The sequence below is a fragment of the Xiphophorus hellerii genome, chromosome 15, assembly GCF_003331165.1.
Source record: "Xiphophorus hellerii strain 12219 chromosome 15, Xiphophorus_hellerii-4.1, whole genome shotgun sequence".
Taxonomy (NCBI): Eukaryota; Metazoa; Chordata; class Actinopteri; order Cyprinodontiformes; family Poeciliidae; genus Xiphophorus; species Xiphophorus hellerii.
In genome coordinates, this window is record NC_045686.1 from 21,898,442 (window position 1) to 21,923,580 (window position 25,139).

At 43.0% G+C, this 25,139-nt stretch overlaps 1 protein-coding gene and 1 long non-coding RNA gene across 2 annotated transcripts; one reads left to right on the top strand and one right to left on the bottom strand.

Moving 5' to 3' along the window:
• Nucleotides 1–296: 296 nt before the first annotated feature.
• Nucleotides 297–3,010, top strand: LOC116734158 (uncharacterized). The gene is made up of 2 exons (XR_004342180.1): nucleotides 297–700; nucleotides 2,807–3,010. It is a non-coding gene; the product is annotated as an uncharacterized LOC116734158 (long non-coding RNA).
• ankef1a (ankyrin repeat and EF-hand domain containing 1a) lies at nucleotides 2,554–24,713 on the bottom strand. The gene is made up of 11 exons (XM_032585338.1): nucleotides 22,834–24,713; nucleotides 19,529–19,736; nucleotides 18,921–19,082; nucleotides 16,621–16,820; nucleotides 16,356–16,505; nucleotides 15,861–15,984; nucleotides 14,748–15,573; nucleotides 13,397–13,623; nucleotides 13,021–13,142; nucleotides 3,088–3,243; nucleotides 2,554–2,962 (listed from the first exon to the last, which is right to left on the bottom strand). The coding sequence occupies exons 2-11, from the start codon at nucleotides 19,716–19,718 to the stop codon at nucleotides 2,771–2,773; spliced, it is 2,349 nt and encodes a 782-aa protein (XP_032441229.1). The 5' UTR covers nucleotides 19,719–19,736; nucleotides 22,834–24,713; the 3' UTR covers nucleotides 2,554–2,770.
• Nucleotides 24,714–25,139: the final 426 nt, after the last annotated feature.

A 25,139-nucleotide genomic window follows, 5' to 3' on the forward strand; every position in this document is an offset into this window, starting at 1 on the left:
AAAAATGTCACTCGGGATTTACTATTTGAGGGTGTTTTTGTTGACAATGATCCATATTTGTTCTTTATTTTGTGAACTGACCCACATCTCTTTGCGGCGTGAGCCCCAACAGCAACACACCCAGCAGACCGCCGTGCCCAGATACTGCATGACCATATAAGCCTGAGCCCACGCCCTGACGGACTCGCTGCGTCACAGCCGGCAGCCGGCAGCCAGCCTTGTTTACTCCCTCTAACCCGTGTGGCCACTGATCGCACCAGAAAAGCCCCCATCTTCTCACTCCCCGCCTCTCATTCCTCCGTCCTGCTCCCTCGCCATCCCTCCATCCCCCCCCGTCTCGCTCAGATCGCGAACGGCCCTGCTGGGCTTCCAGGTTTCTCTGTTACATGTGTTTTTGTCTTCTTCGTGTCGTCTCTCTCCCTCTCCTCACATCCGTTTTATGTATATTTGAACAATTCCCAGCATACATTTCAGACCTCAGAGCTGCCTCCCTCTGCCAGTGTTTATTTTTTATTATTATATAACCGTGTCCCTGTGGACCTTGAAGACACTGCTAACTAATTTTATTTGACGACGCTGCTGCTGCTGCTGTTTATAACAGGAAATTGCAATGTTTTCTGAGCTTATTTATTTAACAAAATGTAACCTGAGGCAAACGTGACGCAAAAAGAGTGGAGCTGCATTCTTTCACATCTTCCAGGTAAATCTCATGGTTACGCTGTAGATTTCTATTTATTTATATCTTACAGCCATCAGAGTGTTGCATGTGAGAGCAGCTAAAACTCGTGGCTGCCATTTTGATCTCTTTCTGTGCTAGGAGAAAGAGCTCCCTCCAAGTTCTTTCCTCTTTTCCTTCTTTTTTTTTTAAATTACCAGCCTTAATAAACAACCAAAACCTTATGTGGCTAGATTTGACAAACAGCAACACCTACTGGTTACCATGTGAAACTTCAGGAAGAAAAGCATCACAAGCTGCGGCGACTTACGTATGAGACGAATCTGTATCTCTGGAAAAAAAATTAATAATAGTAGTAATAATAAAGATTTAAACTCCAGCAGGAATTAATTTTACGACAGGGTCTGCAGGCCATACATATAGATAGTAGATAGAGTTTATTTCCGGCAAAAAAAAAAAAAAGTTTTGAGAATAATCTCTGAATTTTATTTTATTTTTTTAAAAACGTGGACATTTTTGAGTATCAAAGGTAGAATATATTTGACTTTTAAAACGCTTAAATGTTCGTGTTTTTGAAGAAACTTTGTGATGAGTTTTCTAGGTAATTTCCAACTTTTAGACCTGAAAAATATCCTTTGTTTTTTTTCTATAAAATATGAACCATTTGGTGGAAAATTACCCATTTTTTTCTATTTACAAGACCCCTAGTACGTCATCATACCACTTTAATTAAGTCCACCACTATACGTAGTGAAGACAGGTGCTCGGAGGTGTGGCCATTTACCAAGCAAAATTAATTAGCGAAGAGAGCACAGCTGTGTGTGATGTCACCTCAGTGTAGCGCTGTGTACCTGGGATGTTGGAACTCAGAGCTGAATTGACGTCAGACACGAGGTAACGGCTTCTAGTTACGAAATCGGAATTCAAAATGGCGCCGCCCGTAAACGTTGTTTTGAAGTACCTATGACAAACATCATTTTAATTCATTTCCTATAGGCAAACACCACTTTTAATTTGCTCAGTTTAGAAATGCAGGCATTTACAAGTAACGCTGTTGTAAAACGCACTCTTACATTATTATCTTGTCAAATAAACAGTTCCTACAAATCTTTAGACGAAAGAAGGTGTAGTTCCTGGTCCTACGCTTTACTTCGTATTGAAGGTCTGGACCCTCCGCTATTCACAAACCATTGCTTCTTAGAGACATGGACCCCTTTGAAGTTTCAAATTTGACCCAACCCGCTAACGTTTGTTCATGACATAATGCGTCAGTCCGAAGTAGACAAGCCTACCGGAAATTGCGTGCACTGTATACACCCGTCCTTCGCTGAAAAGAGAGAAGAGCTGAACGAGCCGACTGCTTTATGTTAATTCAGTATTTGGAGGCTTGGCGAACTCGGACTGAACAACTTCTATCACTTCCTGCGCTGCCACTGATGAAACTACAAGCAGACTTGTAGTTTTATCAAGTCTGCAGAAAATCGACGTCATACTTCTCCTTCTGTTCGCTGATTGGCCCGGTAGGAAATCTACCGGAAGAATCTCAGTCAATGGGAGAGTAACAGGTGCCGTTAATTAACAAACTACAGAAAAACTGTTTAATATGGCAGATATTAAGCTGTTTTAGAAAGAACATTGAGAAAAAAAACTGTGCAAAGCTAGGAGCGACATACTCCAATATACTTAGCAAGACTTTTTACTCACCTTTTTTTTTTTTTTTTTGTAAAACTACATAACAATTTTGTATTCTTTACAGTTAAAGGCTAGGCATCGTTTAGACAGTTTGTAGCCAAACTGGAAACTGTTTCCAGAAGAGAAAATCCTAAAACCTAAACGACAAAGACAAAAACAGTCCCTTCATTTTAGACACAGAACCATAAGAGGAAAGAACTTTTTATTTTCACTTGATTACTCACATTCTCATTATCTGCATGGCTCTATATTTAATTCAGTTGTTGGTAAAAATCCCACTGCCCCAGGGATGGACATATGCTGAATGTCGTTTTTCATATGAGCTGTCAAGAATAATAATAATAATAATAATAATAATAATAAAAAGGCAACGACGATGACAACATAAGCAGAGTAACATAATTAGGACACTTGTCTCTGTCTCTGGCTTTCCTCCAGTTTGGTCTTCGGCTTGGTAAGCTCCAGGATCCGTCTCTGGAAGCGCTGGCTGAAAGGGATCAACAAGTCGTCCAAGTCCACCTCCAAGGTGATGCGACCCTTTTGTCTCGCTATGTTTGACATCAGCTGGCTGGTGGTGGGCGGTTCACCCCAAATCTGAAACAAACAAACAAAACAAAAACAACCAGAGTTGGAGTTTTCAAGGAATAATAGAAGTCAAATGTAGTCGATATTTAGCTTTTATATGCAAGGTTGTTAGGCGTCGGTGTAACCAAACGTACGGTTTTTGGCACAAAGCTAATATCCACTGTGTTAGTTTTTCCTGCGGTGATCCTGCTGTTATGGAGGATGATGCTTTTGGAGTCCATCTGCGTGGGCGTCCTCCCTGATGTCCCAGTCATCGTCTTGCTCTGCACAGCGCCCCCTGCAGCAGCCACCTAAAGGCAATCACCAAGAACTGACGCAAAGAGCAGCAAGAGGAATGAGTTCAATGGAGCAGAAATATCAAAAATGAAACAGATATTCATAGTACCTATAAAAAAACTCCCTTTGGTGTTTTGCCCCCTTTTTTAAAATTATTTTTACAAATCAATATTCATTAACAACATTTTGCTTTTTGACAAAAGACTATTGTGAGACTACTGGGACCAATTGGAGGGACCTTTGTTGAATTAGGTCAGTGACTTCAAATGGGGTGAATATTTATGGAATCAATTATATTTTGTTACATCTTCTTATTTAGGTGTCATCTTTTGTACAAAAGTTTTCACTTTGACATTAAAAATATTTTTGTAAAAAAAAAAATATATATATTATAATTAGAAAAGCCAAATGTTGTTGACCAGGATTAATTTGTAAAAGCAATCCAAGGGTAAAACATCCAAAGGAGTGAATACGTTTCATAGGCACTGAAGATCAGACACACAAGATGTTTGCATTTTGCAGAACAAAATGTGATTTTAGAAAGTTAACCAGGTAAAGCAGAAAGGGAAAAAAAAAATCGTTGGTAATATTTAGAGGTGGGCATTTATTGTATCACTTACGGTTTATTGAGATAAATTACTTATAAGATTTTGGGTCATTATTGTAACAATAAATTCCAATTATTGTTTAAAACCCCCTAAAGCTGTCTGTAGGGTCTGTCTGGAGTTAAAATACAGTCCAGACAGACCTGGAGTTAACAATCCAGGATTGTTAACTTAACAATTTTTCTAAATGGTTTGTGCAATAATTGTGTATCAATAAATTGGAAAATATGATTAAATTCAGTTACTGTGTCAATTTTAGAGCTATAAATCACATTTCTTTATGTCTCATTTCCTAGAGAACCAAGAGCAGCATTTGTGTTTGTGGGGCCATAATTCCTGTGACACAGTCACAACCATGCAATTACCTAAAAAATACTTCTTATTGTCACTTTTTTAGTAATCACAATATTATCACAAAACATTCTGATAAAAATAAGTCCATATTGCCCACCCCTAGTAATATTTACACGACACAAAGGTGCTGATGAATGTCTGAGAAAATGTATAGTGATAAAAATCTTTGAAAAGTTTTGAAGAAAAAAATCAAAAGTCAAAGAAGAAAATGAAAATGAAAGAGCAAAACATGCTGAAAAAAAAAAAAAAAAAAGCACATCAGCGAGTAAAATCTGACACAAAAATGATACCATAATAATATAAACCAAAGACTTCCCCTGCTGCTGTAACGTTAGCGTTCAGACCAAAGATCCTCAACAGAGAAAGTGCCGAGTCAGCACTTTTTAGCCTGCTAAAATCATAACAAGGCTTTGTGCTTCAGTCTGACTCACCTGCTTCAAGTTTAAACTTGGCTCAGTTCGAGTTACAGAAACACGACTGCAGGATGCAGGTTTGGAGTAGCTACCGCTCCGTAGACGGTGCACTTCATTCAACTAAGAGTATTTTCCAAATAAATACTTTTTTCAAAAGGAGAAACTTTTAATAGATTCCGTAACCAAAAAAGTGAAATTATTTATGTGTAACCATACTGATGCAGACCAAAGGAGCGAACTCTGATCCGCCTGAAAACCCTGGTCTCCGCACGAGTGCATATAGGAAAGCCAAGTGGACCGGAGATCACTCCACAAGCAGGAAGTGGACAATAGCGCAGGGCATTCTGGGTAAATACATCCAAAACAAACGTGTGTTTAGCGCTAGCAAGAAGAAATGTATCATGCTCTTTTGCCAAAGACAAAAGAGAAATCCTACGGCCGCTAAAATCTGTCTTGGTTCACATCTTGTGAAGAAGGAAGTTGCGCTCAGTGTCTTCTTTAAAGGTTTTCACGTTGTTTTCCTCCAGTGGATCTTGGTGCAGCGCCCCCCACAGGCAAGAAGGTGGACAGGCTTTTCAAAGGGTTTGGTTCATTTGACACAGTGTGAAAGTGAAGCGCACCAAGCTGAAAATGTAACAAATGTTGCAACTTTGGTCCCCAATTGAAATGACTCTACCAAACGATCAGGTGTGAAAACACCATAAGTATGGTGATGGACGGACGAGTCGGAGTAAAATGTGTCACAGCAAAAGTTGCACAAGCAACAGAGGCAACCGCAGCGTTCTGGTTGTTATAATGCAAAGACAATTCAAGAGTTTGGAGGAGATTCCCAAAGTGGACTGAGGCTGGAGTCCAGAAGCATCAGACAAAAACATCAGTTATAAACTCTGTGTGAAATGACTCTATGAGTTTCTCATTTACGCTGAATTACTGTATAATTTACTATATATGTCTTTTTTTCTCCTTAGCCACAGTTTAAATCTAATCCTTCATGAATAAATCAGTTTGTCTTGAATTTTTAAAAAAAAATCTCAAAATGGTGTCAGTATCAGTAACAGCCATGGAGTAACCTTAGAAACTTAACGGTGTGGAACATTTACTGAACATGCGAGTCCACTTAGCAGAAACGACTCTAAAAACATAACATGAAATCCCTTCTGGAAGAAATGCATGCCGGTGTATATTTTTAAAGATCTAGTTCTACATGATTGTGCATGCGCACGATTGAAGTGTTGATAAGCAGACCGCAGATCGTGCTAACTGGCTGAGAGCTACAGTTACACCGTGATGAGAAACAGACGACGGACATTCCTGTCTGTCCAATATTTTTACTACCTTTCCAAGGTTTCTTCTGGATTTTTAAACTTTTGACGCTTCACAGAAGAGTTTTCCTCCTTTATTGCACCAACTGCTACCAGTGCTGGCCACGTAAATTAAAAAAAAAAAAAAGCTAATGTATTAAAAATCCCCTTTCCATAATCTGTAAGTTTTTGGGTTTTTTACAACAAAGTAATTTAAAACAAAACAAACAAACAAAAATGCAACAAAGTGAAAAAAAAGGAAAGGAAGAGGTCTCAGACGTTGGCCTTAATAAGAGAAAAGTGTACAGTTTCTATACTTTCTTGGCTGAATTTTTTCTGTTCTTAGTGAACAGTGTAAATAGAACTTTCTTCAAAGACCTTTGCTAAACAATAAATGTAGTGAAATGAAAGACTTGACCTTCGTGGAAAATGGAGCCTTGGCGAAAATTCAAACTGGGAGACTCGACCAGCTTCACCACATCATCTAATCACTACGCCCGACCGCAGCCAATCCGGACCGGAGCTTCACGCCGCTCCAGCCAATCGTCGTCCAAAGACACCTTCAAAAGTCCAAGCTACCCTGGGGTCTTCCTGCTCGTCAGCCGTGCTTCGACCCTACGTGAACGCTTCTCCTACCTCTCCGACATTCAGTCAACAAGTTTCAGCTGCCTTCCGTCCGCCCAGATCCAGGGAGTATCCCTCACCGACCGGCTGCGCTCCTGTCGACTCCCCGCTACTCCTCACCAATCTAACCGCCCTCATCACGCCTTCCTTCGGCCTCCATCGGCGACGACGAGCGGAATTTTCCGTCCTCCCCTCGTTGACGTCGCAGTCCTCCGGTATCTGCCCGGTTCCCCGCTCCGGCTCACCATAGGCTGCTGCGGCTCATTGGTGCTGTCCCCCGCAGCAAGCGCTGGTTGTCTCCACGATCCGCCGTGGCTGCACCGACGCACGTCGGCTCTTCCTGCTCGTCCCACCATGGACTCGATCCGTTGCCCGATCGTCTCTCCCAGTTCACCTCCGAGAGAACGTCGCATCAGACCGCTACGCCCACCTCCACCTATCTCGGCTCGCAGCTGGCTTGTCAGCCTCATCAACCCGCAGCTTCATTTGCGCCCATTGGGCGTCGTCTAGGTAAGACGTACCTGCTCCTGACTCGTTCATTCTCCCTTCGCTTTACGTCTCTGTCAGCGCACCAGCGCCTTTAACTCATGTTTACCACGCCTCCTATCGCCGGTCAGTCTTGGCATTTCCAGGGTCGCGACTAGCTCGTTCCGTTAGTTCCCCGCTCAGGCCGCCGTAGCCCTCTCTTCCCTCTGTTGCTAAGATCGCTCCAAATTCTGTCAGTAGTTCCAGTTTGCATTTCAGCTCATTCTGGCCTCCGCCCCAGCTGCCGCTGGTCTCCTAATCGCAGCACCATTTTCTTAAAGCTTTTCATGACTAGTAGAGGGGATCCGCCTAAAGTTTCATATAAAACGCACCTGAAAACAAACGGAGCTATGGGCAATCTTTTATTTACAATTTCTCTTTTCTGTAAAAAAAAAAAAAAAAAAAAAAGCCGTGCTGCCCCTTCTACCCCAGATCCATGCAAGCAGCCCATCCACACAGATGGCAGAGCGTCCGAGCGCTGCAGCTCCAAAATGGTGCAGTCATCAGGTATCTGAAAGAGAAAATACCTTAACTATGGACCCAGCAGGTAGATTACCCGAGAGCAGAGACGCAGCCTACCTAGATCCGCGCTTATCATCTGGTGAACCAGGTGGAAACGTAACAATGCTGCAGGAACACACGAATGGCTTCATTAGTAGGTCCAGCATCCACAACAACCGCAATCCCAGCCATTGACCGTAGATGGCTTGACGATCTCAGTTGAGCAATCAGGAACTCAAGCCACCCAGGCAGCCGACATACACGGGGAGAAACAGTCACGCACACACACCTTAGCAGCACCATCAATCACGGGGCCGCTCCTGGTGCACAATGTGGGGAGGATGGTTCTCCTTCCCCCTCAGTCGGGCCTATGTCGCACCCCGAGTAGTCTGGTCATCAGAAGCCGCTCGTAGGCTCTCTAATTTTGCAGCTTCATCGCAGCCAGCAGACCGGATCTCATCTGCGTACTTTCCAGTCGTCAATCTTAACCTCCACCCTCGAACAGTTAGCTTCACCTGCACAGCGATACAAACTTCACGAGTCCTCTTTCAAGTGATTCATAGTTCACAACGCCGCTCGCTCTGACAGCTTTCTTTCCTCGTCATCCATTGGTTCCGACCCATACCAAGGAGGCATACACACAGTTGGTACGCAGACATGCGCGCTAGGTGGTCAGCGTCATCTGTACAGCCGTCAGTTCGATACACGCGACGGGATAAAACCAGCCAACGTTCTTCTGGTAAATGAATGGTCAGTAATTACCGCTGGAGCTAGTCGTAGCCGACCACAAAGCTCGCTCGTATAAAACAAGCCTCCCGTTCCCCGATACTCCGACTGCTTACCACCAAGCCGGACCGTCGCTGGCAATATGGCTCACGAAGATCTAACTTCCCTGTTATGTGGCCGATTACCTAAAAGCGTTTCGGTAATCCCTTTCTGTCGGTCGCTACCAGCCGTTGGAGCAGGACGTATGGCGATCCTCATTGGCAGGAAACTAAACTCCGGCCCGACGTTGACTCTCGGTCTCGTGTACGTGCTCTAGTCTACCGCGCAGTAGGAATCCTGACTTGTTCTACCCTTTTCCTTGCGTTCTCTAAAGAGCTTTTGGGGGATTTACAGGCCCCTATTATTTAGCGATCCAACTTCGTCTCATTGCCCCCAGCATAAGATAAAAACACTCCAGGATTTCGAGAATTACATCCACGCATTCATCCGTAGTTGCATTAATTAATTAATTAGTTAAGCAGGATTCGTATATCCGTACAACTTAATCATATTACAGCAGATCACAGGCAGCCAGTCTGTCCCTCCAGGTCCAGTTATAACTCCCACATCTGCCTCCGTGCAAAGCATTCCTACAGCTTCCCTTCTTCAGTTCTTTCCTACATCCGCAGTCTGCTCGCTGGAAGCAACTTTCACGCTAAGCTTTAGCAACCTACCACATCATCTAGTCTAGTCTGGTCATCTAGTCTAGTCGAACCCCGCTGTGAATTTCTTCTCAAGGGATTTCTAAGCATAGCTCCTCTAATCCTGATAGCTGGAAACCCATCTCATTCCCATCACTTGGGAATCTCATCACTGCACACCAATCCGGCGCCTTCGTCCCCTACATCAGAGCTCCACTCATGCGCTTTCCTCCTAGCCTTCTATGGATTTCAGATACGGAGTGAGTTCACACTGCATCTAAAGTATTCAATCAGTTAGAGACTATCTAACTCGATACTAAATTCTTCCCTGACCACTACAACCGCTGCCCGTTTCATCTGCCTCCTCAGACTGATCTCAGCTGAGATCCTCCCCCTTGCCACTTCTCGGGCCATTCTTTTAGAATAGGCGTTGCCTCATCGCCATCGTCAGGCGTCCCTTCAGCTTCTCTCCTTCAGCTCGGCCGCTGGTCATCCCCGGCCTTCTCATCCTATATCCTACCAAATCTTTCAGCTGTGCTCGAAGCTCCACATGCAATGTCTGCAGGTGAGCATCTCTCCAAATAACTGGTGGTGGAGCCCTAGTCATCGTAAATAGCTACTAAATGGTGAAATTCTTCTTTTTGTTCATTGGTCCCACAGTGACACTTAGTGGTTGATTTGTGCTTTATTTTGAAGAGCGGTAGATTTCTTCTTTGCGTATTTTGTGTTAGGCACTTCCTGTTTCGCTAACCACGCAGAGTCAGCGTTAGAGCCTGAAGAAAAAGAAAATTTGTAAAATAGCGCTCTTGGAAAGCAGAATGAGGTAGGAATGTGCGCAATTGTGTTGTGTGAACATTTATGTTTATTTATACATTATGTATCCTTTATTTATGCTACAGTTTTCACTGTGTCTGACAAGAAAGGTCAAGACTGCACCCGTTCGGAACTCCCTGCATCTGGCTGTCCATTCCGAGAGGCCGCTACAGTCACCTCTAACATTTATTTCACACCTAGGGAAGCTAGCAGGGCCCAACAGGCCCTCAGCCCTGCCGGCTTGGCCTCGCAGTCCATCACACTGCTTCGCCATCAGTCCCGCCAGCGTGCGGGCCCTATCGCCTATCAGTCTCGTCAGACTGCAGGCCCTGACTGACGCCTATCAGTTCGGCAGACTGCAGGCCCCGACCGACGCCTATCAGTCTCGTCAGGCTGCAGGCCCGACTGACGCCTATCAGTTTCGGCAGACTGCAGGCCCTACCGACGCCTATCAATCTTGTCAGACTGCAGGCCCTACCGACGCCTATCAGTCCCGTCAGACTGCAGGCCCTACCGACGCCTATCAGTCCTGTCAGATTGCAGGCCCGACCGACGCCTATCAGTCTCGCCAAGCTGCAGGCCCTACCGTCGCCTATCAGTCTCGTCGACTGCAGGCCCCGACTGACGCCTATCAGTCTCGCCGAGCTGCAGGCCCCAACCGACGCCTATCAGTCTTGTCAGACTGCAGGCCCCAACGACGCCTATCAGTCTTGTCAGACTGCAGGCCCAACCGACGCCTATCAGTCTCGTCAGACTGCAGGCCCAACCGACGCCTATCAGTCTCGTCAGACTGCAGGCCCAACCGACGCCTATCAGTCTCGTCAGACTGCAGGCCCAACCGACGCCTATCAGTCTCGTCAGACTGCAGGCCCAACCGACGCCTATCAGTCTCGTCAGACTGCAGGCCCCAACCAACGTGGTGCGCCTATCAGTCATCTGACTGCAGGCCAGCCAGGCCTCGGCCCGGCTCCCTCTTTTGGGGGGAAGACTATCCCGAGCTCGCCGAGCAGACCGCCTGCTCACGGCGATCCTCGGCTCACGGTCTTCTGCCGGGTCCGAGCGCCAAAGAAATTGTACCATTAAATCTTTTTAACTGCTATTTTCTTCTCTGTGTGAGTCTCTCCAGATTGAAATGGAGCCTTGGCGAAAATTCAAACTGGGAGACTCGACCAGCTTCACCACATCATCTAATCACTACGCCCGACCGCAGCCAATCCGGACCGGAGCTTCACGCCGCTCCAGCCAATCGTCGTCCAAAGACACCTTCAAAAGTCCAAGCTACCCTGGGGTCTTCCTGCTCGTCAGCCGTGCTTCGACCCACCTCCTCCCCTTCTCCACCTTCACCATGAGGGTCGTCCTCCAGGATCCCTTGTGCTCTTCCTCTCCAAGCTCCGCTCCACCATCAGTTTCGGTCCCGGGGGGAAGACTATCCCGAGCTCGCCGAGCAGACCGCCTGCTCACGGCGATCCTCGGCTCACGGTCTTCTGCCGGGTCCGAGCGCCAAAGAAATTGTACCATTAAATCTTTTTAACTGCTATTTTCTTCTCTGTGTGAGTCTCTCCAGATTGAATTGTAGTTGACCATTTTACAGAACAGCTGCAGATTCAACATGTTGGAATGACACACAACTTTTCATGAACGGTGCGACGCGGCGAGCGCTCTGGTGGAGCCGGCTGCACCACAACAAAACAAACCGCCATCCTCCTACCACTTCCTGTCGTCTACTTTGACATTTCCGCCAGTGGTTAACGTCCAGTTGTCGCTCACGAGACTCGTGTGATCCGAAAAAGTGTTTCCACCGCAGTCTTGCAAAACACAAACCACCTCATCCTAACGCAAAAACCTTTTATTGAAAAAGTTTTTTGGTTTATTTTCGAAAATGGTGTGTCTCCATTCAGCAAATTTATTTTCGTGATTTCAATTTGGTCAGTGTTATGGTTATGTGGTGTGTGTTTTCCTCTGACAGAGGATCAGGATGTTCTCACACACCTACAAATCATCATTCGCATCAGCTGGTTATTCACCGGTTCAGTGTTAACCTCTCATTACCTCTAGCTCTGTAGATTTCCTTGCTGTTCCTCATGTTTCCCACTTCCTTTGCTCACACCTTCCTTGTGCTCCCTTTTGACACTGGAGTCCTTCCTCTCTACCACTGGCTCAATAAGAGACTGGACTGATCCATGACCGGCAACCTAAAGACTCCTCTTCTTCCTCAACCTTCTTCATCACCAGCAACTTCCAAACCTGACCAGTCCACCCTCCAAAATCTCCACGCTTCCTTCCCTTTTAATTACACATTTTGCAAATATTCTGATGTAATAATAATATTTAGAAACTACTTTCAGAGAATTGAATAAATGCATTACTGACAGCAGCAAATGAAAGGTGAAACACTATGCGTTGTACCGAGGCGGACTTGGTGCAGTTTGCTTCTAAATTCCTGCCTAACGTCATCAGATACAGGTTTGGGATGTTCTTACTTAAAAAGAAATTATATAAATAGAGATGTACCAGTCTGATATTAATATATGTACAATATAAAAAATATAAAAAATCTAGATCAAGTATCAGTGACAAAGTCCCTGATTCATAAGGCCAGATAGATCTATTCAGTCTAATTCTATGCTTTGTCTTCTGAGCGATGTCAAGCATTCTTATTTATTTCTACTTTATATTTTGAATTCCTAATTGAACTTTCTGATCCATTTGAAAAAATTTTTTGTTGCAGGTTATTTTTACGTATTTGACCATCACAGTCAGCCTGTTGTTCAGGTTCAGTTTCTTTGTTGTTGTTCTCTTAACTGCACTGACTGAACTAATTCAAGTCGTGCTGTTTTTACATGTTTGACCAAGGTGGTGAAGCTGTTGTTGTATTTAAATTTGTACTGGTGCAGAGTTATCACATAAATGTTTAATTCACGTGTTTCATAAAAAATGGAATGTTTTAAATTCAGCTGTGTTTTTTTTGTGCATCGGATCGAAATCCACCGATACTGAACCTCGCTTTCGGTATTGGAAGTGAAAAACAAAAAGCCCCAAAATGCATCGCTGCGTCCCTAAACGTACACAGTGTGACATTTGACGTGACTGAATGTTCTGCATCGTTCCAGCCGTTGCAAGGAAATTGCTTTCCGTTAGGAAACCTGTCACGAACGAACACACACAAAACGCCAGCGTGACACATCAAACGTTGCATGCAGAAAGTTTTTAATGTACGCCGCGGTCATAACGGCAGGGCTATGCGGGTACCTTCTTTTTAGTAGGTTTAGGTTTTGATTTCTTGGGGTCTGGCAGAGCGTTCACCTTTTCCTGAACCAGGCTCTCTATACTGGTTTCTCCAAAGTGTCTGGCCACATCAAGGCAGGTTACTCCTGGGAGAGAAAAAACGAGGCCGAGACGAATGAATGCAGTTATCGTTGTTTTCATTTTTCTTTTGTGCTTCTGAACAGTAGGGACGCTCTTAATGACGAGCAGATTTCTTTCGTATTTCTACTGCTGTTTTTACTCGCGTGTTAAAAGGATGATGCACAGTGATAAGATCTGTATCAATGTACAACAGCGTCAATTCAAACCTACGTTTAAAATGGAAAAACAAAACCTTTTCAATGTTCAGACTGCGTCGTACCTTTCTTGGTCTCTGAATTGACTTTGGCCCCGGCATTGATGAGGAATTCCACACAGGAGAAGCTGGAGCTCTCGATGGCTCGCATGAGCGGCGTGCCGTCGTTGAGGGCCTTTGCGTTGACGTCGGCCCCGGCATTCACCAAAAGCTCCACAATTTCCAAATATCCCCTGTTGGCCGCGTGGTGGAGGGCCGTCCAGAAGAACTGGTCACAGATGCTCACGTCAGCCCTGTCGGACGCAAGGTGGGAGTTCGTGTTCAGTGAGACCTCATTACTTATTGAAAAGAAGCTGCACGTCAGATAGAACGTTGCTTTCTGATAGTTGTTAAATCGCTGAATGGATTCAATTCAAAAATACACTAAAGACCTGCTGTTGTCGTATCAAACCTTCCAGACCTCCCAGGGCTTCTGGTTCTGGGGATGCAGAGCAGGACCAGGACCAGAACCAAACATTCAGCTTCTATGCAGCACTAATCTGGAATAAACTTCCAGAAATCTGCAAAGATGCCGAAACACCGAGTTCCTTTACAGCTGCAATATGTAACTTTTATTTAAAAAAAAAAAAAAAGTTTTTCATATATTTACTAAAATTATCATGATGTCGTCACAGTATAACAAAAGACAGATGTGAAAAAAATCAAGATACTCTGCCTTCCCCCACTAGTAACTGCAGAAATACACCGCCCAGTCAGAAACAGCCAATCAGAGGCAGCGGTAGGGCCTTAGCACTATCAATCACTCTTGTGTACGTGCCGCTAACACCCTTCCCCTTGCTCTCTGCTACACAATAGCTGGTTCATCTTAACATAGGCTGGCATGAATGCTAAGGCTAGTTTCCATGGCCACCAATGACAGGCATAAACAGTTTTATTGAAATGGTTTTTCCACCATAGTGACAGTTTTAACAAATATGAAAAAAACAACACATTGTTGTCAAAGTCACATACTGCAGCTTTACGTCAAGACTTAAGACCCACCTGTTTAGAGTTTCCTTTGATTAGTAGTAACTGGAACATTGATCAACATATGTGACGTGTGTTTGCTTGACGATTTTGTTGATGGCATTTGACAAAATGTAATGTATAATGCATTTTGTATGATGCCTTTATGACTTAAAGCACTTTGAACTACCTGGTTGCTGGAATGTGACACACAAATAAACTTGACTTTGACTCTTGTAACTATTAATAGGAATTACCAGTGAAAAACAAATACAGAGCTTTTTAACAGTATTTGTACATACAACAGATTTTCTTGGGGTTTTGTGCGACAGGCCAAGTGTTTCTGGGTGTGTCTCAACACTGACAAGCCTGGACCGGAAACATCTGGATGCTTGTAGGTGTGGCTACTCACCCCTTTTCTAAAAGGTACTGGACCAACTCGTAGTTGCCGCTGATGCATGCCTCCATCAGCGGGGTCTTGTAAAATTCATCCTGAGTGTCCACAGGTACTCCGTCGTCGAAGGCGAGGTTCAGAGACTCCAAATCTCCGTTCCTCACACAGTAGTTCATGTTGATGTAAACTTTGTTTGGCTTCTCTATGTACCACCACGAGTCGTTGACTATGGGATGAAGCGGCGGGTGCTCACTGTCAAAGCGGCGAACGTCTGTCAAGTTGTGGTACTTCTCAATCATGAAGTGAGGCGGGCCGCCGTCGGGCCGTCGGGGCTTGAGCTCTGGCACGAGGGTGCAAATGGGTATGGGGAGGACAAACGGGCCTTTCTTCTTCTTCTTCATCTTAGGCCCCTTTTCTTTCTTTTTCTTCTGAGTCGTGTACACAGAGAGACGGAAGACTTTCTTGATGTACTTGGTGCCTTTGATGAACTCATTCACGTTGATCAGGCCCTCTCCCTTCTTGTCGTGTGCTGAGAAGACTAGGTTGAGGTTGTCTGGTTCAACCGGAGCGCGCAGGTTCTCTAACACGGACTTGAAGGTGTCTAAGTCAGCAAAGCCAAATTGGTCCCTAAAGGCTTCCACTAATTCAGCCTGGTACTCGTTTGACCAATCGTGAAGGGTCAGAGCCCAGAGATCTGACATGTAGCTGCCACCGGTGGATTTTTTGCTTTTCCCAAATGCCCGCTCTGCTTTCTTCAGCTCCTTGACCGCTGCCTTGAGTCCTGATTCTTTGGCAATCTGACGTGCCAGCAAACCTTCCTTGTTCTTTACTTTGGGGTTACAACCTGAACACAGAGCACACTTCCATGAAAAAAACCCCAACAAAAAAAACACTTGATCACATTACCTAATTTACTTCAGGACTGCATATTGCTCTGTTTGATTTAATTTCCTGCCTCCACATGCGTCAAAGCAGAGATATAACCTTGCAATGCTAACACACAAAAGAGCTATTCTTCATTCTAACCGAAATCCTTAAAGCTCCGGAGACCAAACGTCTCTTCCAGAGATTAACAAATACTTTGGGTGATTGAAATTGGAACAGAAGACGCTTTGCAATGTCGCGGCGTACCTCTCTGAGCAAGGAACTTGCAGGACGGGGCAGTGCCTGCGGCGGCGGCGTAGTGTAAGGGCGTACAGCTTTCTGTGTTAACCACACTCATATCTGCTGCAAATCCTGACAGCACCATGATTACCTGAAGGATGGGAAACATTGCAGTTACGTGTTACGGATAGCCCAGACCTAAATTACCTAAAATGAGATTCTGCTTCTGGTGTTTAATAGGACTGAAGTGCCAGGAAAATGATCAAATATAAATACAATTTATCCTTCTCATTATTAATTAAAAAAAAAAAAAAAGTCATTCTGCAGGACGGTTTCCACTAACCTGGAAAAACAATGATTTCATTTATAATCAAAAGCAATAGCGAGTGAGAGTCTACGCTGTCTTTTCAATATCGGGACCAGTGCAGATATTAACATCGGATCGGTGCGTCTCGGGTTGCAACCCAACAAAATGTGAAAACGTTTAAAGGCATATGACAGAAAACGTTCTGGTTACCACACCTCAAAACAGCCGCTCAGGGCGGCGTAGTGTACTGCGTTGAAACCGTTTTTGTCCAGGGTGTTCGGGTTTCCACGGTTCCTGAGGATGTGCCGAACAACCGGCAGGGAGCCCGTCCTGGCAGCCTCCATCAGCGCCGTCACGCCCGTTGTCTGGGCAGGAGAAATCACACTTTCAATGGCTTTTTCTCCATCTTTTTCTCTGTCATTTCAATTGTTTCTGTCATGTTTTCTTCTTTGTTTTTTGTTTATTTTATTTTTTTTTTACCTCATTTGCCGCGTTGGGGTCTGCACCAGCATCCAGCAGGGTGAGACACAAGGGGGTGCACTCGTTAGCTTTCTCACACATCATGCTAAGAACGTGAACCCCGCTGCGGGAGATGTTGTTGGGATCGGCCCCGTTCTGCAGCGCCAGTTCTAGGCAGTGGGCGTGGCGCTTGGTGGGGTAGCTGCAGTAGAATAGCACGCCTGAATCACAAATGAGATTAAAAAAAAAATAATAATGAAAAACAAGGTTAAAAATGACAGAAGTGTCATTTACATTTGGACTTTGACAAAAAATAAATACATAGGAGGTGATCAGACAGGCTGGGCGGTTCTTAATTGCTGACTCTTTGTGTAGTTCATGTGTTGCCAGCGCTAAATATCTACCTTCACTTTTACATTCAGATCCAATTGAGAAAAATAACCAGCTGCTAATTAAAAATAATTTAGATTTTTTTTTTTTTGTTCAAACTTGTACGCGATAATCGAAAACGTGTGAGGAATGAAACGCGTGAAGAGAAGCCTGGGATGTGAGCGGAGCGTTTCGGCTGAACGCGCCTCTGGGGAGCGAGCGGCGTTATCGGGTTACAGAGCAGGTTCCACATCAGAGCGTCACCGTGAGGGCTTGATCTGTAATTGGACTCACACACACACAGGGGCTTGACTCACACACACACACACACACACACACGGACAAACACGCTGCATGACACAGCAGAACATTTCACGACCGCAAATTCAATGTTTGGACACAAAAGTCCAAACCTTGATGCCAACTCTCGGTCCCTCCGTGTTTCACTGCGTTTTCTGATCTGGATGCATTAAAGCAAGAACAGAATTAGGTTATCTGAAGGGATTCTCTGGGATTGTGTCTTTCTCATCGATATCTACACGCGTGTTCTTGAGATGTAATGCAACGATTATCTGACAAAACCTAATAAGAGAAAAAAAAAAAAACATTCTCATTGGCTACAAAATTTTAAAAATTGATTATGGATTCTCTATGAGCCATGCAGGGTCAAATTACCTGCATGGATCTGAAACCACATATATAAGTACTGTGTTCTTCAGTATATTAGAATAGCATTGAAACGTCATTTATTTCAGTAATTCAACTCATTAAGTGAAACATATTACATAGATTAATTCCACACAGTGATGTTTTTATGCCTTTCTTCCTGTTAATTAGGATGATTTTCAGTTCACAGGTTATAAAAATGCAACGTTGAAGGTTAGGATTCTACATCTGACCAACAACAAACACAGACATGTTGGCTTAATGGACATTCTGTTTAGTACCATTTTAATCTGATAAACGAGCCAAGTTATTTCAATTTCCTAAATCATAATATTGATAAAAGAGTTTTTTTTTTCCATCTTACGTCAGTTTCAGACGTTCACACATGGAAAACTGGTTTTGGAAAAGATAAAACACAGAACTGTCTGCGGCTACCATGAGCTGATCAAAAACCTCTCCACCATATTTAAAAGCAGCTCTGTACCTCGAAAGCAAACTAATTGAAATGAATTCTACTTTTTTTTTTTTTTTTTTACATTCAGCCTTAATTTAGTCATGTAAAAAAAATTTTCAACATATGTTATGGAAGAATGGTCAATTTTCCAACTATAATTAATCCTGGAGTTTGTTGACGGGCTCCTACAGGAGCGTCTGGGTTCTGTGTGAAATGCTAATTGACAAAGGCTACAATAAATGTAAACTTCTGCATTCAGCAGTTTAATAGAAAAGAAATATTGAAATAGCCTGGGGAAAAAAGCTAAAGTTAGCTTTCAGTGTATTAACACTATATACCCTCTGTAACGACCATAAAAGTTAAAGCTAAGCAATTAATCACATAATAAACTGAAATGATACTTTCCATTGTGATGATTCATATTTTATTGATGACACATCATAATCCATTTCATTTCTGAGTTTTGGTTGCATGTGGTTTTTATTTCTATTTTTATGTATTGTATTTGGCCGTCATGTTTTACTTTGGTTATTCCAGTTCCAGTGTTAAATGTTCTTCACAAAATTAAAGTATTTTTAGTCTTTGAGAGGGCGGACTTGGATTATTTCCCCATTATCAATATATTCCTTGAAAACGGTCTCAAAATAACAATATCATCGTCTATCGCAGTAATTACCGGGGCGATTTATCGCACAGCAGAATTTGTCATCGTGACACTTTGTGTGTGTGTGTGTGTGTTTTTTAAGAGCCTCCAGCTCTCTACTCGCTCTTCTGCGAGCTCTTAGCCTGAATCACGTCTGAACATTTCAGTCTGTTTTCACTCTCTGCCCACCTTTGCCCTGCATGTCCACTAGGGTCATGTCAGGCTGCTTCTGGAACAGTAGCGATAAAATCTCCTGGTTCCCCAGCTCCGCTGCTAGCATGGCGGGCGTGCGGCCCATCTTGTCTTGGACGTCGGGATGGGCGCCGAGGGAGAGGAGAAACTCAACAAGGTCTGCGAGGAGACAAGAGCAACAGAAACACTCAGATGGACGTTGAGCCTGACACGCTGCGGCCCGCGGAGCTGTGTGAAACAGAAACTCGGGTTGCAAACACCAATGATTAGCATGTCAAAAAAACATAAAACTAAAATAATCCAGCGTTTTGCTAGTCTGGTGCCATTTTCTGTTTGCCTGAGAGGTAACATGCCTCACTGGCCATTCCTCCCTACCACTAACCAAAGAAGTTTCCGAGGTTTTACGCATCGACTCAAATTACCTTAATATAATAAATACAACTTTCCTGTTACATGGAAATAGAAATGGAGCGGTGCGATTGCGCTCGAATGTTTGTTGTCATAAAACGCAGCTTCAGCTGACAAATGTTAAAACGCAACCCGAGCACTTGTTTGATCGAAGCGGCTAATTTACAATCAGACAGAGCAAGGATGAAGCTCGTCACCGCTATTGTTGGCGGAAACCGCCAGGTGGAGCACTCCCAGGCCTTCCTGTGGCTCGGTGAGGTTGATGAGGTTCTTCACCCCGAGCTTCACCATCTTCTCGATCTCCTCCTTCTCTCCTTTGTGGATCCACTGCAGCAGGCGGTAGATCTGGAGGACCTGCAGACGGCCCCTTGCCACCGCGCAGCTCATTCTGGCGTCCCTGAGAGCCTGATGGAGGAAGGTTTGAAAGAAAAGGGTGGAGGTGACGGGGGGTGGGGGGAAAAAATGAAAACGCTTGGAAATTCAACATAAATGAGTTGATAAAGCTTCCCACGGCAGCATTACTGTACTATGAAGTTTTGGAGTTAGCGTCCTAGGATTGATTGTAAATGCAAGAGAACATACTGTACATCTGTAAGCATTTATTTAAACAGCAAGGCAGATTTTTTTATTTCTTTTTATGATATACTTAAAAAGATTATTTTTTTCTAATAAAATTTGAAATAAAATGCAGAAATTTATGTCAACACAACAAATTTACCTCTGTTACCTGATGACTATTAAAGCTGCAGTGTGTAACTTTTAATAAAAAAAATGTTTTTTCACATATTTGTTAAAACTGTCGCCATGTCATGACATCAGTATAATGTGAGACATATAACGTGCAAAAGGATTGAGCTCCTCCACATCCTCCCAGTCTTGCTGTTGCCGTCTAAAGAAATCCACTGCTCGACCAAAAACAACCAATCAGAGCCAGGAGGAGGGGCTTAGCGCCGTCAATCACCCTTGTGAATAACGAGAAAAAGCTTACAGTTACAGGAAAACCATTCAGCTGTCGGTGGCCATGGTAACTAGCCTGAGAACTCACAACATAGCAGAAAGCATGGCCATTAAGTGGGCATGATTGGCAGCGTTAAGACCCACCTCCTGCCTCTGATTGGTTGTTTCTGGTTAGCACTGGGAAAAGGCAGAAGAGCTTAATTTTTTCACTGAGTATTTGTCTCATAACACGGTGTCACGTACATAGTGATAGTTTGAACAAATGTGTAAAAAAAAAACAACCTTTTTTTTTAAAATAAAAGTTACATACTACAGATTTGACAAAATAAATGAAGTGTCTTAGAAGCTTTGGAAGATATTTTCAGATTGTAAACTTCCAGTCAGCCTCAATAAGCTGAACTGGAGAGAAGTTATTGGATATAGAGTTAGTTCCCCACAATGAATCAGTTACAATATTTTATGAAGGGAAGAGAAATGTCAACAGATTCAGCAAGACTTTCAATTCAACCCAGTTTGTTTATATCAACTCAGAACAAGTCATCTTGAGGCACTTTTCCAAAATAAAAAAGTAATTTCAGTCCAATAATATGTGAAGTCCAAGTGATCGTAGTTATCAAGAAAATATCAGTGAAGTTCAGTTTATTACTCAAATTGGTCAAAAAGCAGATCACGACCTGCAGCGTTCACTCCTGGGCATAGCGACAATCGCTTGCATTGTGTCGCCGACTCTGCAGCAATCCCTCATGCCGAGCACGCGTGTGGCGACGGCGGAGAGGAAAAACTCCCCTTTAACTGGAAGAAAACTCCAGCAGAACCAGAAACTGACTCTGTGTGAATGGAGCAGACGCATAAAAAAAAGCAAAAGCATGCGGCCTATCAGGCAGTGTGTGGGCTTTTCACAAGACGAAGATTGGTATTATTTCATCCTTACGCTGAAATACACTTGCACTCTTAAATAATATTGCAATGGGTTTTTGTACATCAATGCATTGCTAGTTGAAAAAGAGTCATTTTTCACTTGTTTACTTAGAAACTGATAATAATACAAACCAATAGAGCAGTATCTTCTTTCTCTCAGCTGTATGTGGTGCATGTTTGTTACTATGGAGGCTGTAATTCAGACCTCTAAAGTGACAGTTACATGGTATTAGCAAAACAATAACAGTATATCTATTTGCATTTTATACACCCAAACATTACAGAATCATGCTCATTTAATTTCAAACACACGTGGGAGTCACCTGAGATAAAAATCTCTATTTTAAAAAAATTTTTTTTTAAGGAAAACTTGGCCAAGAAATTACATCATTGTAATGTAAAAGACAGAAGCAACAACTTCCTCATTAGCATCGAAATACACAAAACTAGGTCAATAGGCAAAAACGGAAGGTCCAGCCAAAGAATAACCTTTGAACTCTTTAGCTGAATAGAAATCTTTAAATCTCACAGAGTCATTTTGGTCGAGTGCAAACATCTCAGAACACTTGAAATAAAACAAACTAACTTACAAGTAACTTTCCAACAAGACAGGGGCTTGTTTTTAAGTCAACGCTTCCATAATATTGATGAGAAGGCACTTGTTCCATTGGCAGATTATTTTGCTTGTAACATGATATTGTTTCCATGTTATACTTGAAATAAAACGTTGACAAAGCTCTGCCCACCCTCTTGTCAGCCCTGGGAGAAACGTCTTGCTTTACCACTAGCTTTTAGAAAGTGGACATATTAAAAATATTCATGTTATTTGAAGTCATCAGTCTGATTTGGGGGAATGGCTGCGTCTCTGTGTTGCCCTGTCATGAAATCATAACATGGCCCCCCTCCCTGCCATGATAGCTGCTCCTATTGACCCCGAATAACAAGATTCAAGCAGACTCCTCCAAAACTTGTTCCAACAATAAATTCATAGTATCTGTTTGTATGTTGAACTTAAACAGGCGACAGCTTTGGGCTCAACCTGCGTACGTAGCAGCTGCTGTCTGCGTACGATAAAAGAGCAGATATAGATATATATATATATATATATACAGTACAGACCAAAAGTTTGGACACACCTTTTAATTCAATGAGTTTCCTTTATTTTCATGACTATTGACATTGTAGATTCACACTGAAGGCATCAAAACTATGAATAACACATGTGGAAATATGCACTAAACAAAAAAGTGTAAAACAACTGAAAATACCCCTTATATTCTAGTTTCTTCAAAGTAGCAACCTTTTGCTGTGATTACTGCTTTGCACACACTCTGCATTTTCTTGATGAGCTTCAAGAGGTAGTCACCTGAAATGGTTTTCACTTCATAGGTGCCCTGTCAGGTTAATAAGTGGGATTTCTTGCCTTATAAATAGTCATGAAAATAAAGAAAACCCATTGAATTAGAAAGGTGTGTCCAAACTTTTGGTCTGTACTATATATATATATATATATATATATATATATATATATATATATATATATATATATACGGTCTGCCTAATGATTTTTACGCCGCGTAACGTTACAAAAGAGTAAATAAAAGCGCAAACAGGCTCAGTGACTCACCTGTAAACAGACAGGTTAGTCTCTGCTGGTCTCTGCTGTTAACCCGCCTCAGAAAACCTCTGTCTGCTCATCGGGAAGCCACTCTGGTTCCCAGTCTTTATTCATAAAACGCTTCTATACAAACTTTAAAGCACAACCTTTCACTTGGTGTGAGGGGGAAGGTTGTGCTTTGTGGGGGGAAGAAAACAAATATGCTCTCCATGGCAACGTGACACCGCATAGATTCCGCGAGGGACACACGGGGGGGGGGAAAGCTTGACGAGTCACGTGACAGTGAAGCTCTATCAAAAAGTAGCGAGCACAATTACAGACATTTAATTCGATTAAACGATTTTTCCTCCCCTTTTACTTTCGTGTATAGAGGATCTACACAAATGTGTATGAAAAGTTAAACCCAGAACATGCTGTAAGTTTTATCCATTTTTCTAGCTTTAATGTGACATAAGACAAGAAAAACGAGTTGAAACAAAAGAAAAACGTCTGCACCCTCTTCATGCTTTCTTGTAGCACCTGTTTATTTTATGGCAGCACTCTGTAAGTTTGGATGTGAGGAAACGAGCACGGCAAAATGAAGTTTAACTGGAAAACAATACCCGCCAAAAGTCTATTTCCTGTCAGAAACCTGAACTTCGACTGGAACCTGATGCTGTTTGTTGGGAATAAAGCTGCATTCAGGGCTATCCTCGAAGAAACGGCCTCATAACGTTGATAACCTAATTAATATTAATGTTTGTAGCTTTAACAAAATAGTTTACATTTTAAGGAGTTTCTTTGTGTGGCACTTTATTTAAAAATGCTCATTATATCTGCCATTTTATAACCTAAGCACTGCTTGAAATCCATTCGTCAGGGATCAGTATAGATTTATTTCTCTCTCTTATTCAGCAGTAGTGGTTAATGATACAATTACCGTCTTATCTCTTGCCAGAGTTCACAAAATATCTTCTTGGTGGCATTTAGAGGGAATGAGCTCCAAATGACTTTGGCTCCATTTATTTTCTTTATGTAACATTCATTTAATTATCTCTGTGGTGTTTCAAAATGGCTGCTTTTCTTTTAACTCGCACGCCACAGATTGATTGCAAATCGAAATCGCCCGACTCGAAACGGCCCATATCCATTTCCCACCTTGTTATGCATTCTTACGTACCCAAGTAGTCCAGGTTCAATTACCAGTTTGCTCTTGAACCGGTGGCGCACACAGATCAACTTACTCAGTCCTGAGGATGACTTTTGTGTGCGTGAGTGGCAGAGGAATGAAAGGCTACTGAATCCGGAGATGGTCATCAAGATAACTGTGGCTCCCCGAGATGACTAATGCATGACTGACAGACAAGCGATCTCTTTTCCTTCTGGGAGATTCTTGCATTCTTCCAATCCTCAAAGCTGGAGCGGAGGGAGAAGATTGGCGATTCTGACCGCCAGATGTCACCAGAGAGCAAAATTTAAAAAATCACTTCCCCCTCACGCCCCCTTCAAATCCTGAGCTAAAAGTAACACATGGAGGTCAAACACACACACACACAGAGAGAGAGAGAGAGAGAGAGAGGAGAGAGAGAGAAAGGGGTTTAAGCAGGAGCAAGGGAGTAAAAATAATCCCAGCTGTGTGTATTTGTGGAGACCCAAAGAGTGCCAGATTAAACACGTCTAAAGCGGGAGCAGCAGCGTGTAAAAGGTGGACCAGATCGGTCCGTTTAATAAAGGAACATAACCGCTGACGTCTGTGTACGTCTGGGGATCTGTACTTGAGGCACACGCGTGGGAAAACATGCAACACATATACAGTAACTGGCAAGTTGGAGTGGAAGCTTATAAAAGCAATCTTACTGGGCTTCAAATGTAGGAAAATATTCACACGATGCATAGAAGAAGAAGAAGAAGAAGTATCAATTTAACTGTACATTCCCACACCGAGAAGAAAAAATACTCTGAGGAAGAAATCTCTAAGATAAGATAAGAATGCTCAGTTTGAACAAAAAAATAAATAAAACAAATAAACTGCTGTTGTTCTCAATATCCACCGACCTCATTTAATGTGCAATTAAACTTTTAAAGGCAGTTCAACAAAGACAAAGTGTTCGCACCAACGCAATAAAGATCAATTTTGCTTGATTAAGTAATGTTGCGAGCTTTTACTCATACTATTTATTGAAGTTTAAAGCCACTAATTGGGGACATGACGGTCATATTGCTTTTAATGATGCGTTTAAGCCGTTCTTTTCTCTCTGCCACACAACATTCACCAGTTTTAAGGGGGGGAAAAACAAAGTCTGCAACTTTGAATAAATTGTTTTTTGTCTACTTCA

What these genes read in the sequence shown, in the direction of transcription:
- ankef1a (XM_032585338.1), bottom strand. Translation starts at nt 19,718, where the DNA reads ATGAGCTGCGCGGTGGCAAGGGGCCGTCTGCAGGTCCTCCAGATCTAC. An exon ending in CAGTACCTTTTAGAAAAGGG is followed by an intron (nt 13,624 to 14,747) that starts GTGAGTAGCCAC and finishes TGCGTCCGACAG; the next exon opens with GGCTGACGTGAGCATCTGTG. An exon ending in TTAGCTTTGTGCCAAAAACC is followed by an intron (nt 2,963 to 3,087) that starts GTACGTTTGGTT and finishes TGTTTGTTTCAG; the next exon opens with ATTTGGGGTGAACCGCCCAC.